The 20,767-nt window shown below is 36.1% G+C and overlaps 1 protein-coding gene across 1 annotated transcript in view; it reads right to left on the bottom strand.

Annotated features, from left to right (window-relative positions):
* SLC15A5 (solute carrier family 15 member 5) overlaps positions 1 to 20,767 on the bottom strand; it is a gene marked incomplete at its 3' end in the record, with an annotated part of 71,323 nt that overhangs the window by 33,809 nt on the left and 16,747 nt on the right. Inside the window, 2 exon segments of the mRNA XM_082635331.1 lie at positions 7,073 to 7,259; positions 18,496 to 18,757. Coding sequence (XP_082491457.1) covers positions 7,073 to 7,259; positions 18,496 to 18,757 — 449 coding nt within the window.

Below are 20,767 nucleotides of genomic sequence, written 5' to 3'. Positions count from 1 at the left end.
GTTATTATTGTAACGGTTCCTGGTAGCAATTAGTAGCAATTATTATTGAAGCTAAAGCAATGGTTTTGAACTTTTATCCTCAGATAAGTTATATTATTCTGAAAACTTTTTTAGATATATCTGAATCAAAAATGATTTGGGAAAATTTTAAATAAAATGATCTCTTCATAAGATTTTAATTATTATTGAAAAACAGTTTTGAAATAACCTGTAAGCATTATCAGCCCTCAGTTTTCTGACATTTCTCTAATCTTTTCAGAAAAAGTAAAGCAGCTATTACAGAATTAAAGACTAGAAACTTTTGCTTAGGAAAAAAATATTAAAGGTGAATTAACTAGGAAACAAATATAAATGGAAGCAATTATTCAGATAGTGGTTCAACTTTTCTCTTTTACTTTTAAGGAATTATCTAGGAAATTTTGTTTGAAAATGAGTAGAGATTTTGTTACAATTTTGGTACAGTTTATATCTACTGCAACCATTCCATTTCTCAATTTATCATTCATATTACTGGACTTAATTCCATTGTTAGAGCAGAGGCAAACTTTAGCTTGATGGAATTTACCTGAAATTTAGAGATAGTCACCTTTTGCTAATTTGCATAAAATTTCAGATAAGGCAAAGCTTTCAATTCAGAAAAATCAATCTAATGTTTAAATAGCTTAGAGTTTGTTTTGGTTGATAGAGAAACTGGTAAGTAGATTTTTTTATTGTATCTCAGCATTTAAATGTATCCATAAAATCTGCTCTTTACTGAGACCTCAAGAAATAGAAGGTGTAAAAAAGGAGGAAATCTGAATAACAGAAAATTTGAGGAATTTAAAAATTTATTATTACTTTAAATTAGGTTCCATGGAGGCCCATTCATAATGAAGTAGAGATTTTGGTTCTGTTAACAGTTCATATTTAAAAAGGAATTTTAATATTATCTACCTTTAAGATAAAATTCATCACAGGATTTATCTAGATTACTTGACACATTAAGACTCACCAGAAAGAGACCTAAAATGTCAATTCAATTTAATATTTACTCTGCTACCGCTATATGTAAAGCAGTTTGCTAGGGCAGTAGGGGCCAGATTTGGCCCATGAGTGTAGTGGTCGGCCAAACCTTGGTTTAATCATCAGTTTTTATTGCTTACTGATGAATTTTAGCTCTGACTTGATGCGGAATTGTGGCATTTTTACCTGGGTCTCTGTTTCCTGTACATAAGCATGAAATGTGAGAGAGAAGTCTCTTGGCCTCTTGCTCTATCCTTGAAACTCAAAGTATAGTCCCTGATCAACAGCTTAGGGATCACCTGGAAGCTTGCTAGACATACAGAATCTCAAGCTTCATCCTAGAAGGACTGAATCAGATCTGCATTCAACAAGATCCAAGAAGATTTCTACACACATTAAACTTCTCTAGCATAGAGCACTATGAGATCTGGTCTAGGAAAATCCAATGAAAGATAGTTCTCCAGACAATTTCAAGCAAAGCACAAATATTTAACTCATTTACCTAGGTATTTTAGGGCAAAGTGTATTTTACCTGAAGCATCTAGGTAACTACATTTGCTTTTTATTTGTTACTGCACTCTGGTGCAAGTGAAAAATGGCTTTTTAAAAATTCATAACAAAGTTGGATTCCAACCTAAATTTAATCTGCTCCATTTTTATTCCTAACTTCTATTAGATCATAACTCGTCCAAAGCAGAGTGCAGTTTATCAGAATGTACACATTTTACACCTCTAGCAGATCTGTATTTACAAGATAAAGCACATGGTTCCAAAGGAGATATTATATCCAGATAAATAATGTATGTTTTAATATTGGCTGTGTGATTGTAGACAGGTCTATAAAAGTCTTAAAGCTCTTATAGTTTATTCTATTATCCCACTATGTAATAATTTTCCAAACCAGACCACAATGAAATTTTTAAAAGTCAGAATTTATTCAAACATTTCGGTTGTATTTGCCATTTCCTATTGAAGCAGAATATAATACTACAATATAGATATGTTAAGATTCTTCCATTATTGGCTAAATTTACCTCACTGAGAAAACTATGGGTTTTTTATGTGTAGTTTGATGTATGAGTCTCTGATATGTAACACAACAGTAAGTATGGAATTCTATTGAGTCCTTGAGAAATTGCCCTTGGATCCATGATTTTGGAAAATTCTGAGAATATGAAATTAGCTAATGTAAGAATATACCGGTGTCCATAAAACACTCTTATAGAGACAGCTGTGATTTTATCATCATACATATCTGCTGCCGTTGTGGAAGATCTTTCTCACCCACTATTAGAATGGCATATGTTTTTTGCTTTATTGTTTCTCCTACTAGTGGTATGTTCCTGTATTTGAACTGAGCTATCCATATTCTGTCTTTTGTTTCTCTTTAGACCACTGGGAACTCATTTCAGGAGATTCAGCTTCAGTTTGTGTTTAAACTTCTGAATCTGGAACAGGTAACTCATTTATATGGAGATCAGTTATACAAATGTACCTGTAAGGCATAAATTATTGCTTCAGATGGCTTACTAGATGGTCTACTTCACCTCAAATTTAATTCCAGTGTTCATGTCAACTTTAAAAGTAAGAACCTGAGAACATTAACGTACTTTTATTAAACAAGTGAACAACCGAATGAACATGTTAGTCAGGCTAGATATTTGCATATTACTTCTTTTAGTGTTTATACACTTCGTCTTCCCAGGTATTTTGCAATGGGTATACACTGTGATGTTTCTTGGAAAAATGTCACAATTCTAAAAACTATAATAGAGAAAAAGTAGTTTTGATGAAATAATCCTACTTTCAATGAAGGTGATTGGATCTCTGACTTGGTTTTTAATTTATCAAGCATTTTGATTCCAACCAAAAAGAAATTTTATATCACTGCCAATTATTAGAACTAGTAGAAGTTAATGGTTATACAAAAAGGAACCAACATCTTGGCTGTACCTATATCATAAAAGACTTTAAGTTAGAATTTGAATTTTCAAGTTTTATTTTAAAGAGGAAGGTCTGGCAGATATTTGAATATACTTCATCTGCATTTCAATATGAATGCTACTTAAAAGCCAAGATAATTGCTACCTACTGTGCTGTACACTTCTGCTTTGTATAAGGCTTAATAACAATCTTAATTAGGCTAATTTTAGTCAGATTAATATTTGTGGGTGTCAGCACTAGCTACTAAATGCCACATACTGCAGGGCTTTAATTAATGGTAAGGAAAGGAAATACTCATGGTGTAAACATTTTTGAACTGAAAAAGGCTAAAACACGGGATATCCAATGATGACAGAGGATAAATCACGATATCACTGATTCTAGATTTTTAGTGTACTAAGATTGACTTTTAAACAGACAAATCTGTCACATGTAACATTAGGAAAACACAGTCTTGATGAAACACTCTGAGCGTATCAAACCTTTGCCTTTCACAGTTCTGGAAGGTTTGGAGATTTTTTACTGTTGGTACTTTGGTACACTTGTTGATTTCTTTAGCTGATAAACTCAAGAATGTCCTATCTTGAATAAGAAACTCCTCTTAGGTTGCATTGTTTATAAGCTAGATGTAGGAAAGTGAGCTCATTTTTTTCCCTTTATTAAATTTCTAGTTTGACCAACTGAATGAGATTTCTCTATCCCTCACTCTTGGCCTAGGCTGTGATTATCCATGTCAAACACTAGGCATCGTCATTGTCTATACCATCTGCCTCCTTAAACATGATGGGGAACGACTGAATGTGAAAGGGAGTGGGGGACTCCAGGAGCAACTACTCATTGTGATGACAAAATTTTTCATTCACTTCATAGCCTTAATTGGAAATCACAGTTAGGATTCCAAATTAACACTGATAACTTCTATAATCTAAGAACTATGTATGGCTGGTAAGTGGAATAATGATAATGATGATGATGATGATGATGATGCAATGGGCTTAGAATTAGAAGGTCTGAATTCAAATAAGACATTATCTTTGAGACCCTTGACCTAGTAAATGATGAATTATCATGAAGCTAAGTGGGGTATGTATATGAAGGTGCCTAGGTTCCAATTAGCAATTCATAAATATTTGTATGTTCATAATTTATATACTTATATACTTCACTCACATTTTCAAGGCACTTGGGTTCAAAGTGAAAGTAAATTTTAATGTTAGATTAATTCAGTTATTTAAATTACTATCAAAAAGTACCCTAGGTTTATGTTTATATGTCCTTATAAAACTTATTCATCTTCCATAATCACAAGCAGAATATGGAAAACTTAAGCAAACATTTAGTTAAAAAGATGCATACCTCTTTATATTCCCATAGCAAAATATTATGCAAATAAGTGAACAAGTATGTAAATGAACAAATGAATGGAGTCTGGCTTAGAAACCACTGAATTCAGTATTCTGTATACAGAAGAATATAGCTCAGTTTTTTTAGATGAATCTAGTTTTTTTATTTTTCCTGCCAATAAGTCTGTTACCAATTTTCATAGGGAATATTTAGTTCATTAACATCAAACAATATGTTAGATAACTCTGTCTAACTTTCCTCTATCCAGAAAAGCACACACACTTCTTTAAGAATAGACATGATTTCAAATATGCAAGAGTGGAGAATTGTCCAAGAGAAAGTTGCTCATATTTCAAGTGAATTTAAGATTTCTTATTCTCAGGATTTTTTTTTTTTTTCTGCACTGCATGGCTTTTGGGGTCTTAGTTCTCTAACCAGGGATTGAACCGGAGCCCTCACCTGGTCAGCAGTGAAAATGTGGAGTCCTAACCACTGAACTGCCAGGGAATTCCCAGGAAGGATTTTTTTTTTTTTTTTGGCAGTACGCATTCCTCTCACTGTTGTGGCCTCTCCTGTTGCGGAGCACAGGCTCTGGACGCGCAGGTCTGTCAAAACCTATTAAGATTTATAGTTTGCCTAAACCTATGACAATAAAGAATGTCAGGGTTACTGGCTTATGGAATAAATCAAAACAGAATATGCACTAAAGACCTCTACAGTTGAAGATAAAATAAACTAGGGAGAGTTTAGTCACTTTGAGTTCTTTCCAAAAACAAATCTACTTTGTGATGTGATCTGGAGTGATCTTGTTGGTGGCTTTGGTAAATAGGAAGCACATATCCTAAAATGTAATTTATAAACAGAGAAACAGCAAAATATATAATAATGGGTTACTAGAAGACTGCTTGGTCTTCACAGATCTCTACAAAGGAGGAATTAGGAATAACAACTGGTTAACCAAGAGAAAAGAATCTTTCAGTTGCTTGACCTTGGCTATTTCAATGAAATTATTTCTCAAGTAGATGATAAGACATAAAGTTGCCATTGCATGCTATTTCTTTTTTTTTTCTTTTTTTCTTTTCTTTTTTTTTTTTGCAGTACACGGGCCTCTCACTGTTGTGGCCTCTCCCGTTGCGGAGCACAGGCTCCGGACATGCAGGTTCAGCGGCCATGGCTCACGGGCCCAGCCGCTCCCGCGGCATGTGGGATCTTCCCAGACAGGGGCACAAACCTGTGTCCCCTGCATCGACAGGTGGACTCTCAACCACTGTGCCACCAGGGAAGCCTCATGCTATTTCTTAAGCGTTTCAAACTCCCTTTGTTTTGTGTTTATACTCACCAAACAATGAGACCTGCCCCTTGCAAATGATGACTTAATATTAGTTAACATTTACAGAGCTTTTATTCTGTGTCCCAACTGGGCTCCAGGTACTGATGTCACCCTGAATGATTTCAAAAGTCTTACAGAACAAAGGGACCCAAAATTTATCTTGGGCATGCCCCTCAATTAAAAAAAAAAATGAACTAGAAGACAAGAAAGGTTAAGTGGTTTTTCCAATTCACTCAGGAGCAGCTCAGTAGCAGAGCAGGGGCTGAGATCTCCATCTCTTGTCGTTAGATTGAGCCTGGTTTTCCTGTACCATTGTTTGTCATCTTGTTCCACAGTAGCACCTGAGGGACCACAGTGAGGCAGAGGAGAGTGTGACCAGAATACTCCTCCTCTCCCATTTCATTGGCAGAAATTTTATTTTACAGTCTATTGATTGTGTTCTGAGTAAGAAGTCCTACACTTTTTTTCACTTTAAAAAATGGGAGTAGACCAAAAAATCCTCCTGTCAATGCAGGGGACATGGGTTTGATCCCTGGTCCAGGAAGATCCCACATGCCACGGAGCAACTAAGCCCATGTGCCACAACTACTGAGCCTGTGCTCTAAATCCCATGTGCCACAACTACTGAGGCCCCCACTGCTAGAGCCCGTGCTCCACAACAAGAGAAGCCACCGCAATGAGAAGCCCGCACACCACAATGAAGAGTAGCCCCCGCTCGCTGCAACTAGAGAAAGCCCACGTGCAGCAATGAAGACCCAATGTAGCCAAAAATAAATAAAATAAAATTAATTAATTAAAAAAAATAGGAGTAGACCATAACAACAGCAAGGCTGTAATTATGTGAGGTCAGGGATGTGTTAACTAACCTTATTGTGATAAATATTTTGCAATATAGACTTGCATCAATTCATGACACTGTGCACCTTAAACTTATACAGTATGTCAATTATATCTCAATAAAGCTGGAAAAAATGTTTGAAAATTACTGTTATACACTTTACTATTGGAAGAAGTACTATATTAAAGCTGTGAATACAACGAACTTTTAATAATTTTTTCTGCTGCTTCAGAAGTTAAAGCCTCCCAAGTATAGCCCAGCATTATTTTTTAGGTCCATTACTTGTCTTAATTTTTAAGAACATTCTCTGCATCGACTTAGGAGTAGAGACTTCTTTACTTGAAGAAGAAGAGGCCATTTGGTGGCACTGGAATTTGCACCAAGTCTTTATGTGTGTCTTCTGAGGAAGCATAAATGGATGAGAAGAAAATGGGGCACTGATGTCTATGTAGAGATTTGAGAAGCTGGGCATAATCACTCTCAAATTCACCTTCTTCCCAATTTGTCAAAATCAGACTCTACTCCAGAGCATATAGCTAGCTTAGATCCTAGTACAGTGTTTTTTTATTTTAAAAGTTGTAAACCATTCACTTGAAATGGTAAGTTGTACTTACTAATGCATGCCAACAGAAATGGTCCATCTCTCTTAGAGGGAAGTAGGCAGGTGCTGAAATACTCCATGAAAGGTGCTAAAATTAGTAGTGGTAGGATGCTGATGACATTCATTACTGCAACTGGCAGAAGAAATCCACCCAAATTCAGGTTGGAATTCATGGTCTGCAGATAATATCCTGAAGGAATCTGTATTTGAAAGGGGAAAGAGCCGTTTAGTAAGAGAGTGGTTAAAGTAACTTTGGAGGAACTGTCCTGTGGCAGATGCCTTATCCCTTGCCAGTACTCTGTGACAGATGAGCTGGATGTTCCCCGGATCTTCAAGGTCATGATTATGAACTGACAAAGGAGAATAGGAACTGTGTTTAGTCTATTGACAATTCTACTGATTCTTTATGGACGAATATTTTGTCATCTAATCTATCTTCTTAATTTTCCTTGGAAAAGTAAAAGTGACCCTAATTTTGTGCTTGGGATGACACATAAGAAATCAAGTAATAAATTTTGCATATAAGCAAATAAGCTTTTTATTTTTCCCAACAATAAAGCAAAAGCCAGTAGGAAGTATTAAGACTTTCATTTTCACCTGGATTAAAAAAATAGTTTGGGTTAGACCAGATCCTTTAAATAGCATCGAGTTTGATGGCGAAATAGGTAAGAATGATTTTTCCCTAAGAAAAGGGGACCCAGTGAGGAAACACACTACTTGTTGTAGGCTGTCTTTATAGGCTCCCTGGATTGGCCTTGTTTTTAACATAAGCCAAGTAAAAAGAGAAAAGGGAGAGAAAACATACTTGTGTCTATACTCTCCTTTTAAACTAATTGTGTGGCACTAGAGGACCAAAAAGGGAACTCCATGAAACAAGTTGCACAGTAAAGTAGCAGAAATGAAAAATGAAAACAAAAACAAAACAAAACACCAACAACACCTCTACCTCACTGGAAACCCTCAAGGTAGTGTTAGAATTTCTTCATTTTTAAAAAAACCTAATGCTCACTAAAACTCTAACATTAACTTGGAGTCTCTTCAAGTATTCCTAACCTCTCATTAGGTCACAACATCAGAACTGAAGCGCAATGTCACAGGAAAAGGGGCATCTCCTCACTTTTCTAGTTCATGAGCTGTGTTGCAATAATCACATCTTTGTCATTATCATTAGTAGCACAGAGTATTTCTTTCATTCCCAGGGGCACACAAAGCTACTGAGTGGCTTGGCGAGAAAGTCAACCCAAGTCTTGTCCTTGAGGAATGGATTCTCCATTTTTTCTTACAATGCGTGAACTACATTAGGAGTCCTGCCTTACCTCCATCCTGGAAGAGCAACCCGGCTCAAACATCCAAATGATAACTTCTTGTTTGAAACCTTCACTAAATCCTTCTCTATTATCAATTGTGCAATTCTAGAAGGTATGAGAAGCAGAGTAATAAGTCAGTACAGCTGCTAACCAGCCCACCAGTTGTAAAATGAGCCTATTGCTATGTTAAGTGCCTAAATCCAGGAATGGACCACATTTTCACTGAGATTCTTTCTATCTGTATAAAATATGTCCTGGTGATAATTTATCTTCCAATTTTTAATTTGACCCTTGGGATAGTAAACAGGATTGTTTTGGTTGGGTACAGGTGGCAAGAGGGAAGGGAGTATTAGTTGTTCTGGCCTAGTTCAATCAAAATATTAAGCATGTATCCCCAGTTAGAGGAAGATGAATGATGGTTTTTAAAATAGTGCTGGCAGCGGAACTACTCTAAGACTGAAAGGATCTCAGCACAACTTGAAAGTTTCTGTTACTGATTTCAAGCGAGAATTATTGTTAACAGGAATAAAGTTATTATCAGCATGAATCACAGACACAGAAACCTGTTAACTTAATAATGTGGCAAGTGTACTATTAATCTTTAGTGAAGCAATATTAATATATTGCATAATCTAAAAAAAGGCCCCGATATCTTGAAAGCTTGAAATCATTTCTGCTTCTGCCTCAAGTTCTGAAATCATCTCCTTTAAAAATTTTAAATACTTTTATTTCATACAAGCCTCTGAGAATTCAGGAAGAACAGCTGTCAATAAAGATTCATTTTCACCTTTGAATGGCCAGTAATGTCAAATGGCAACATCATTGGCCTTAATATCAACATACTTTAAATGTATGTCTTGGAACTGAAGGTCAATAATGGCTACTAAATTTAAAATATGGAATTCGATGATGTTTTATTCTTGGTATTTTGATCGTCTTTATACTGGTGATTATTTCATCTGGAGGCAAAAATCTTATTCCAGCCTATGCCAATGGAAGTTTCCTCTGCCTCCCTTGAGAAGTACATTCTAACCATTTTCTTTGAAGTTTCTGGTATAACATTACTGTTTATGATTTTGGAACCTGTATGGTCTGTACCAGGGATTTTTAACCCAGCTGCAAGAGAGGCATAGTAGGTAACAGCAAAGTGTGGGCATTGATACCAGCCTGGGGTAGGGATGGCCACTCTGCCATATGCTAGTAGGGTAATCAAGAACCAATTGCAAGTCACTTAATGTTTCTGAGACTCAGATTTAGAAGAATAAAATCTGCCCTGTAGGCTTGCTTTGGGGGTTAAATTAGACACTGTGAAGTCATCTTTTAGAGGTTCTGACACATATAGGTAGTTAATAAGTATTAGTATTTGTTCTTTGCAATAAACTAAGCATCTAGATTTGGTGATATGTTTAAAATTAGCTTATCAAAATTTATTCTAATTTATGTTAAATTTAAAAATATGTAACAGTTTGCAGAGAAGACTCGAACTTAGTAAAAAAAAAAAATCAGGTGTCACTACATTATGAAGGTAAGAATCAGTAATTTGTGCTATTTGCACAGAAGGTTCGAGGCATCCCATGGAACCATTAGTAATTTTGTACTCATGATTAATTTCTCCATTCTAAGATGTTTTCATGATATTAAAAAAAATTAATACATTTATTTAACCCAATAAAGTAAAAATATTTTAGCATGATCAATATAAAAATTATTAATGAGATATTTACATTGTTTTTTTTCATATTGAGTCTTCAAAATCTGGTATTTTACACGTATAGTATGTTTCATTTTGGACAAGGCACATTCCAAATGCTCAAGAGCAACAAGTGGCTACCATATTGAACAGTACAGTTCTAGAACAATATGGGAGACAGTGATTAAAGTGTGTGGGATGCAAATGGTGATATGTTTTAAAAGTTCACCTGTAGATATGCACACCTTATCTGCTCACCTACACTACCCTAGAACTAAATAGGCATCATGCTTTTACTTGTGTGTCAAAGCTGTGGCTTAGAGTGTCTATCTAAGCTTACAAAACTACCATCTTTCTCCTCCCCTTCTGAGGTTAAAAGAATACACTCACTACCAAAGCTTGAAGTCTAACCATCAACAGTTAGCAAAAGACCTTAGCTGGTTGAGAGCTCTTATCATTAAAAGTTAGGGAAGCCCATCACAACTCCAGCATTATGTAGAAGCTAATAAGTAGCAGTTGTTACATTTACTTATGGCAGGAACAAGCACCCAAAGTTTAGTGTGGATTCTCTTAGTTCAGTTATGTTAAAATAATCCAAATAATTTCCAAGCAGTTACTCTATCATCTGATACTCCTGGCATATGTTAGAAACAGATAACCTGGATTTACAAACTGTTTCTACCCTGTAGTGATAAATATGTTTAAATGAGTTTCTTGGAGTGGAAGGGGGATGTTAACATGAGAACAGAGTCACCAGATCAGACTTCAACCTCAGTGAAAGTATTTCCCAACACCAAGTCTCTCTGATACCATTGCTGAAAGTTTGTTTTGTTTGGCAACATGAAGTGAAATATTAACTCCTGTGAAGAAAGAGTTTTTGGAGTTGAGGTTTTAGAAAAAGCTGATTCATTTGGCGTGGCTTTACTTATATTTTCTGTGTGAATATAATGTAATATTTTCTGCGGCCTTTTTCTTTAAGAATTTGAAAACCCACTTAGTAGAAGAGGAAGGATGTTTGTCTCTAGCAAGGGTGACAAACCAATCTCCAGCACGTGAATCAGACTGCGTACTTGGAAGAAGTCAGAGGAGCACATCCCCAACTTCTTTCAGAATCTTGGATGTAGCCCCTCTAGATCTTTATTTTTTTATATACATCAGGTTCTTATTAGTCATCAGTTTTATACACATCAGTGTCTACATGTCAATCCCAATCTCCCAATTCATCACACACACCCCCACCCCCCCCGCCGCTTTCCCCCCTTGGTGTCCATACATTTGTTCTCTACATCTTTGTCTCTATTTCTACCTTGCAAACCGGTTCATCTGTACCATTTTTCTAGATTCCACACATATGCGTTAATATACAATATTTGTTTTTCTCTTTCTGACTTACTTCACTCTGTATGACAGTCTCTAGATCCATCCATGTCTCTACAAATGACCCAATTTCGTTCCTTTTTATGGCTGGGTAATATTCCATTGTATATATGTACCACATCTTCTTTATCCATTCGTCTGTTGATGGACACTTAGGTTGCTTCTATGACCTGGCTATTGTAAATAGTGCTGCAATGAACATTAGGGTGCATGTGTTTTTTTGAATTATGGTTTTCTCTGGGTATATGCCTAGTAGTGGGATTGCTGGGTCATGTGGTAATTCTATTTTTAGTTTTTTAAGGAACTTCCATACTGTTCTCCATAGTCTCTGTATCAATTTACATTCCCACCAACCGTGCAAGAGGGTTCCTTTTCTCCACACCCTCTCCAGCATGTGTTGTTTGTAGATTTTTTAATGATGCCCATTCTAACTGGTGTGGGGTGATACCTCATTGTAGTTTTGATTTGCATTTCTCTAATAATAAGTGATGTTGAGCAGCTTTTCGTGTGCCTCTTGGCCATTTGTATGTCTTCTTTGGAGAAATGTCTATTTAGGTCTTCTGCCCAGTTTTTGATTGGGTTTTTTGTTTTAATATTGAGCTGCATGAGCTGTTTATATATTTGGAGATTAATCCTTTGTCCATTCATTCCTTTGCAAATATTTTCTCCTATATGAGGGTTGTCTTTTCATCTTGTATACAGTTGCCTTTGCTATGCAAAAACTTTTGTTTCATTAGTACCATTTTTTTATTTTTGTTTTTATTTCCATTACTCTAGGAGGTGGGTCAAAAAAGATCTTGCTGTGATTAATGTCAAAGAGTGTTCTTCCTATGTTTTCCTCTAAGAATTTTATAGTGTCCAGTCTTACATTTAGGTTTTTAATCCATTTTGAGTTTATTTTTGTGTATAGTGTTCTCATTTCATTCTTTTACATGTTGCTGTCCAGTTTTCCCAGCACCACTTACTGAAGAGGCTGACTTTTCTCCACTGTGTATCCTTGCTTCCTTTTTCATAGACTAGTTGACCATAGGTGCGTGGGTTTATCTCTGGGCTTTCTATCCTGTTCCATTGATTTATATTTCGGTTTCTGTGCCAGTACCATATTGTCTTGATTACTATAGCTTTATAGTATAGTCTGAAGTCAGGGAGTCTGATTCCTCCAGTTCCATTTTTTTCCCTAAAGATTGCTTTGGATGTTTGGGGTCTTTTGTGTCTCCATATAAATTTTAAGATTGTTTGTTTTAGTTCTGTAAAAAATGTCACTGTTAATCTGCTAAGGATTGCACTGAATCTGTAGATTACTTTGGGTAGTATAGTCATTTTCATGATATTGATTCTTCCAACCCAAGAACATGGTATATCTCTCCATCTGTTTGTGTCATCTTTGATTTCTTTCATCAGTGTCTTACAATTATTCTGAGTACAGGTATTTTACCTCCTTAGATATGTTTATTCCTAGGTATTTTATTCTTTTTGTTACAATGGTGAATGGGATTGTTTCCTTAATTTCTCTTTCTGATCTTTCATTGTTAGTGTATAGGAATGCAAGAGATTTCTGTGCATTAATTTTGTATCCTGCAACTTTACAAAATTCATTGATTACCTCTAGTAATTTCTGCTCACATCTTTAGGCTTATCTATGTATAGTATCATGTCATCTGCAAACAGTGACAGTTTTACTTCTTCTTTTCCAATTTGTATTCCTTTTATTTCCTTTTCTTCTCTAATTGCCATGGCTAGGTCTTCCAAAACTGAGTTGAATAGTAGTGGCAAGTGTGGACATCCTTGTCGTGTTCCTGATCTTAGAGGGAATGCTTTCAGTTTTTCACTATTGAGAATGATGTTTGCTGTGGGTTTGTCTTTTATGGTTTGTCATATATGTTTATTATGTTGAGTTAGGCTCCCTCTGTGCCCACTTTCTGGAGAGTTTTTATCATAAATAGGTGTTGAATTTTGTCAAAAGCTTTTTCTGCATCTATTGAGATGATCATATGGTTTTCATTCTTCAATTTGTTAATATGATGTGCCACATTGATTGATTTGCATATATTGAAGAATCCTTGCATCCCTGGGATAAATCACACTTGATCATGGTGTGTGATCCTTTTAATGTGTTGTTGGATTCTGTTTGCTAGTATTTTGTTGAGGATTTTTGCATCTATATTCATCCGTGATATAGGTTTGTAATTTTCTTTTTTTTGTAGTATCTTTGTCTGATTTTGTTATCAGGGTGGTGGCAGCCTCATAGAATGAGTTTGGGAGTGTTTCTTCCTCTGCAATTTTTTAGAAGAGTTTGAGAAGGATGGGGGCTAGCTCTTCTCTAAATGTTTGATAGAATTCACCTGTGAAGCCATTGGGTCCTGGACTTTTGTTTGTTGGAAGAATTTTAATCACAGTTTCAACTTCATTACTTGTGAATGGTCTGTTATATTTTCTGTTTCTTCTTGGTTCAGTCTTGGAAGGTTATACCTTTGTAAGACTGTCCATTTCTTCCAGGTTGTACATTTTATTAGCACAGAGTTGCTTGTAGTAGCCTCTCATGATGCTTTATATTTCTGTGGTGTCCATTGTAACTTCTTTTTCATCTCTAATTTTATTGATTTGAGTCCTCTTCCTCTTTTTCTTGATGAGCCTGGCTAAAGGTTTATCAATTTTGTTTATCTTCTCAAAGAACAAACTTTTAGTTTTATTGATCTTTGCTATTGTTTTCTTCATTTCTATTTCATTTATTTCTGCTCTGATCTTTATGATTTCTTATCTTCTACTGACTTTGGGTTTTCTTTGTCTTTCTTTCTCTAGTTCCTTTAGGTGTAAGGTTAGATTGTTTATTTGAGATTTTTCTTGTTTCTTGAGGTAGGATTGTATTGCTGTAAACTTCCCTCTTAGAACTGCTTTTGCTGCATCCCATAGGTTTTGGATAATCATGTTTTCATTGTCATTTGTCTCTAGGTATTTTCTGATTTCTTCTTTGATTTCTTCAGTGATCTCTTAGTTATTTAGTAACACATTGTTTAGCCTCCATGTTTTTGTGTTTTTTACATTATTTCCCATGTAATTGATTTCTAATCTCATAGCATTGTGGTCAGAAAAGATGTCTGATATGATTTCAGTTTTCTTAAATTTACCAAGGCTTGATTTGTGACCCAAGATGTGATCTATCCTGGAGAATGTTCCATGGTTACTTGAGAAGAAAGTGTAATCTGTTGTTTTTGGATGGAATGTCCTATAAATATCAATTAAATCTATCTGGTCTATTGTGTCACTTAACGCTTGTGTTTCCTTATTCATTTTCTGTTTGGATGATCTGTCCATTGGTGTAAGTGAGGTGTTAAAGTCCCCCACTATTATTGTGTTACTGTTGATTTCCTCTTTTAGAGCTGTTAGTATTTGCCTTATGTATTGAGGTGCTCCTACGTTGGGTGCATATATATTTATAATTGGTATATCTTCTTCTTGGATTGATCCCTTGATTATTATGTAGTGTCCTTGCTTGCCTCTTGTAACATTATTTTAAAATCTATTTTATCTGATATGAGTATTGCTACTCCAGCCTTCTTGTGATTTCCAGTTGCATGGAATATCTTTTTCCACCCCTTCACTTTCAGTCTGTATGTGTCCCTAGGTCTAAAGTGGGTCTCTTGTAGACAGCTTGTATATGGGTCTTTTTTTTTGTATCCATTCAGGGAGCCTGTGTCTTTTGGTTGGAGCACTTAATCCATTCACATTTAAGGTAATTATTGATATGTATGTTCTTATTACCATTTTCTTAACTGTTTTGGGTTTGTTTTTGTAGGTCCTTTTCTTCTCTTGCGTTTCCCATTTAGAGACATTCCTTTAGCATTTGTTGTAGAGGTGGTTTGGTGGTGCTGAATTTTCTTAGCTTTTGCTTGTCTGTAAAGCTTTTGATTTCTCAGTGGGATCTGAATGAGATCCTTGTGGGGTAGAGTAATCTTGGTTGTAGGTTCTTCCCTTTCATCACTTTAGGTATATCGTGCCACTGTCTTCTGGCTTGTAGCGTTTCTGCTGAGAAATCAGCTCTTAACCTTATGGGAGTTCCCTTGTATTTGTCGTTTCTCCCTTGTTTCTTTTAATAATTTTTATACGTCTTTAATTTTTGTCAATTTGATTACTATGTGTTTTGACATTTTTCTCCTTGGGTTTATCCTGCCTGGGACTCTCTGCACATCCTGGACTTGGGTGGCTATTTCCTTTCCCATGTTATGGAAATTTTCGACTATAATTTCTTCAAATATTTTCTTGGGTCCTTTCTGTCACCCTTCTCCTTCTGGGACCCCTATAATGCGAATGTTGTTGCTTTTAATGTTGTCTTAGAGGTCTCTTAGACTGTCTTCATTTCTTTTCATTCTTTTTTCTTTATTCTGTTCTGCAGCAGTGAATTCTACCATTCTGTCTTCCAGGTCACTTATCCATTCTTCTGCCTCAGTTATTCTGCTATTGATTCCTTCTAGTGCATTTTTCAATTCAGTTATTATATTGTTCATTTCTGTTTGTTTGTTCTTTAATTCTTCTAGATGTTTGTTCTTTAATTCTTCTAGGTCTTTGTTGAACATTTCTTGCATCTTCTCGATCTTTGCCTCCATTCTTTTTCTGAAGTACTGGATCATCTTCACTATCATTATTCTGAATTATTTTTCTTAAAGTTTTCCTGTCTCCACTTCATTTAGTTGTTTTTCTGGGGTTTTATCATGTTCCTTCATCTTGTACATAGTCCTCTGCCTTTTCATTTTGTCTATCTTTCTGTAAATGTGGTTTTTGTTCCACAGGTTTCAGTATTGTAGTTTTTCTTGCTTCTGCTGTCTGCCCTCTGGTGGATGAGGCTATCTAAGAGGCTTGTGTAAGCTTCCTGATTGGAGGGACTGGTAGTGGGTATAGCTGGCTGTTGGTCTGCTGGGCAGAGCTCAGGAAAACTTTAATCCACTTGTCTGCTGATGAGTGGGGCTGAGTTCCCTCCCTGTTGGTTGTTTGGCCTGAGGCAACACAGCACTCAGGCCTACAGTTTCTTTAGTGGGGCTAATGGTGGACTGTGGGAGGGGTCATGCCAAGGAGTACTTCCCAAAACTTCTGCTGCCAGTGTCCCTGTCCCCTCAGTTAGTCACAGCCACCCCCGCCTCTTCAGGAGACCCTCCAACACTAGCAGGTAGGTCTGGTTCGGTCTCATATGGGGTCACTGCTCCTTCCCCCTGGGTCCTGATGCACACACTATTTTGTGTGTGCCCTCTAAGAGTGGAACCTCTGTTTCCCCTAGTCCTGTGGAAGTCCTGCAATCAAATCCCACTAGCCTTCAAAGTCTGATTCTCTGGGAATTTTTCCTGTTGCCAGATCCCCAGGTTGGGAAGCCTGATGTGGGGCTCAGAACCTTCACTTCAGCAGGTGGACTTCTGTGGTATAAGTGTTCTCTAGTTTGTGAGTCACCCACCCAGCAGTTATGGGATTTGATTTTGTGATTGCACCCCTCCTACCATCTCATTGAGACCTCTCCTTTGTCTTTGGATGCAGGGTATCTTTTTTGGTGAGTCCCAGTGTCTTCCTGTTGATGATTATTCAGCAGTTAGTTGTGATTCTGGTGCTCTTGCAAGAGGGAGTGTGTTTTCATGCTATTAATGACATATATACAGGTAGTAATTTTGTGTTTTTGTTCCATCTACTATTGTGGAGTCAAGAGAGAGGTTGAATTTGCTAAATCAGCCTAGCTTTCATGCATTGTTTAGAACAAGGGTCAGCAAACTTTTGTGTAAAAGGCCAGATAGACAATATTTCCACATGTGGATTCTGTTGCAACTACTCAGCTCTGCTGTTTTCATGCATAAGCAGACATACTATGACAAAAAAAACAGGAGTGGTTGTGTTCCAGTAAAATTTTATTTATGGATACTGATTTTTTTTTCTTTTAAAGAAGAAGTTTTTATTCTGTTTGGTTAGAAGGACAAGATCCTTCTAACCAAACAGAAGTTCTATACTTATCCTTTTCTAACATTGTATTTTCTTCCTTTTTTTTTTTTTGAATTTAATTTGATTTATTTTTGGCTGCACTGGGTCTTTGTTGCTGTGTGTGGGCCACTTTCTTTTTTTTAATTGAAGTATAGTTGATTTACATTGTTGTGTTAGTTTCAGGTGTGCCACAAAGTGATTCATATATTCATATATATATATATATATATATATATATATATATATATATATTCTTTTTCAGATTCTTTCCCTTAAAGCTATTACAAAATATTGAGTATAGTCCCTTGTGCTATACAGTAGGTCCTTGTTGGTTACCTATTTTATATATAGTAGTGTGTATATGTTAATCCCAAACTCCTAATTTATCCTCCCCACCCCCCCTTCCCCTTTGGTAATCATAAATTTGTTTTCTATGTCTGTGGATACAGACACTGAATTTTGAATTTCATATAATTGTCTTTTGCTACAAAACATTTTTCTTCTTTTGATTTTTTTAAACCATAGAAAAATGTAAAAACCTTCTTACCTTGCAGGACATATGAAAAAGGCAGTGGGCTGATTTGGCCTGCAGGTAATAATTTGCTGACCCTCATAGCATAGGGACTGATTCACCAAGGGAACTAAGAATTGGTAGGGAAAGAATCATTTGCTGATTAGTGTTTACACTTAAGTGTACAGTGGGGGGTGGTACTCAAATCAGCCAGTTTAGCTACTTGTTAGTACCAGTTTTTAAAGGCTTGGTCAAGGAGGAAGGCAAAACCTTTGGAAGGTAGTAGTTGGGTAACTATCCATAGATCTCATATTTTTGTGCATTACTCTTAGGCCTTATGACAAGTTCTCTGAAGTATTGTCCGCACCTACTGACAGACATTCATAGTTCTATAGGAGAAACATTACACCCAGGTCCTCCTCAGGTTTGCCTCTGTCTGACCCCACTTAGCTTAAAATTAAAGCCTGTAATGTATTTATATGATAACAGCCTAATGAAGTATATGGGAAGCGCTTGTTGGGGTGAAAAGAAATGTTTACTTGTTATGTTAACATGCAATCATTTGGTTGTTGCTAAGGGTAGTATTAATTACCTTTCCTCACCTGCATAATGCACATTCTGTAGAGGAGCTGAAAAATGAAGAGAGGGAGAAGGGTGAAGAAAAATTTTGTGTTTTCCACATGGAGCTCACTGTAGCGGCCACCATTTTTTTCCTTGGCATGGTCTAACCAGCTTGTCACACCTCTGCCAAGGTGGCAGTACTGCAGACAACATGTTTTTAGTGCATTAACAAACACCCCAAATGTTGTCAGGAGGGAGCAACCTGCAAGCCTGGAAATATTACATATTAGTAAAGGAACTGTTCTTCAAGTTTCCAAAATGTCAATCAGAAAGATGACAATTGTAAGGATGAAAGGCAGTAAAGTGATTGAGAAGATTTTAGCACCCAAGGGGTTGAATTCAAAGGAGTAAGCTTCTGACAAGGGTTCTGGCATCCTGGTGACCAGCCCAAGGTGGTGCCTGACAGATGATATAAAAAATGAAAAAGCTAAGATCAGTGGAAGCATATTAAAAAGGGAAGAAAGGTAACAAAATAAAGCACCAAAGTAAAACATTTCAGAATCTCTCAGAAGCCTCTAACTTGAACACATTAATGAATAAGACAACCTGAAGTTTCATTTACAGCCTTAACACAAAGAACTGGTACTATTTTTTTAATATAAATTGCCATATAAATAATCCTCACTTTCCTTGTTAGGTAGAAGGCGGTCTCTTATTTTGACATGAAGATGAAAGGAAATATTTTCTCTGCTTTGACTTTATCCTTGAATTTCAGACATAATGTTAAACTTTGAACTCTTCAAATGACTTTATGTATGTTGATAGTGTCACTAAAAGTTCAGATTAGATTAGTTGGCTTTTGACTTTTCCAGTAGTTTCCTCTGGGTTTATATGGCTATTGCTTTAGCATCAGAAGTATTTTATTGCTTTAGATGTTTGCAATCACTTACTGCTAGTGATTCGCAATCTCATTGTTGCTTCTTTTATGATCTTTCAGATTTCGCCTTTTCTTTGACTCCATTAGGACTTCCTGATACAATGACAGATAACAGATCCCGGTTTGGTTAGCAGTTCGGCTGTGCCATCATGATACAACTTTTCATAGCACTCCTTTTGACCAGATAAACCCTTTCACAAATTACCAAGACACCAAACCATGTTGCAGGATAAACGATAAAATAAATATTAAAATGTTTGAGTTTCTCCAAAGAAAGCTGCTGTAGAAACTCAGATAATAGTTTGATCATCATTTTAATTATGTTCAAGTTTCCTATAGTAAAATGCTAGGTGAAATGCCTTCTAACCAAGTTCATTTAAAGTCACAGAGTATTGGTTTTTATATTTAAATAAAGGATATTTATTAATATTTCTTTTTATGGTTATAGAGTGATGATAGTGATTTGATCTGGTCTTTTCTTTAAGAGTTGTAATAGAACTATTATGTCAGTCTTTGATTAATTGAGGAAGCTGGGAGCCTGGTAATTGAATATGGAGCCTTTCACCTCTAAGTCACTGAATCCAATCCAGCCCAAATTGGTAGTGACCAAGAGTGATTACAGCAGAGGCCTCTGTGAAGTGTGTTGAGGTCAAGTGGAAATATGTCGGGATAATTGCTGGCAGGAGATAGGCTCATATCTACAGTCACTACTGCCTCTTAGTCACTGTGGCCAGACCAGAACTGAGAAGGCCAAGGGAACTGAAGCACCTGTGAGTGACCAGGGTCTGTGTCTCTTAATAAGGAAGTAATTAGGACATCTCTTTACTACTGGAGAAAGAACTTCTCTATTAGGAGACTATTCCCAGCTATTTCAATTAGTTTACTTAAGATTTTAGTAAGATGAAAACTGAGAATGTCTTGATGAACAGTCTAGAGACTGAATTTGAACAGGTCTGGGCTAGGAGGCTTAACTTCCTGACATTTCCTTCTCATCTTATCTCTGTTGCTCATCAACCTGTTCTCTGCTCAACTCTTGCAAAACAATACCATGTAGACAGCAGGGTCATTATTGGCATTGATCCAACTTATTCTGTGCTTTCAAATAGACTTTATTATTAAACAATAACTATTTGCAGGATGAAGGGTTATTTCAAGAGGTATTCTCCCCAATTTCCTTCCTATGTTTTAAATTCAGGACTTTATTGAATGTAATATGTTTTAAACTCACTAGTTCTTTTCCATATAAACAAATCACTATTCATCACAAGATAAATTTGGATCTGCTTTTATGCATGATAAATTGATACCTCCAGTCTTATTAAGTAGTTAAATACCACTATCATATTATTTCTAAAAAAGGTAGTTCAGATTAGCGC

Source organism: Mesoplodon mirus (assembly GCF_964341445.2).
Source record: "Mesoplodon mirus genome assembly, chromosome: 11".
In the NCBI taxonomy this organism is placed as follows: domain Eukaryota; kingdom Metazoa; phylum Chordata; class Mammalia; order Artiodactyla; family Ziphiidae; genus Mesoplodon; species Mesoplodon mirus.
This window is presented reverse-complemented; position numbering and strand designations above follow the sequence as displayed.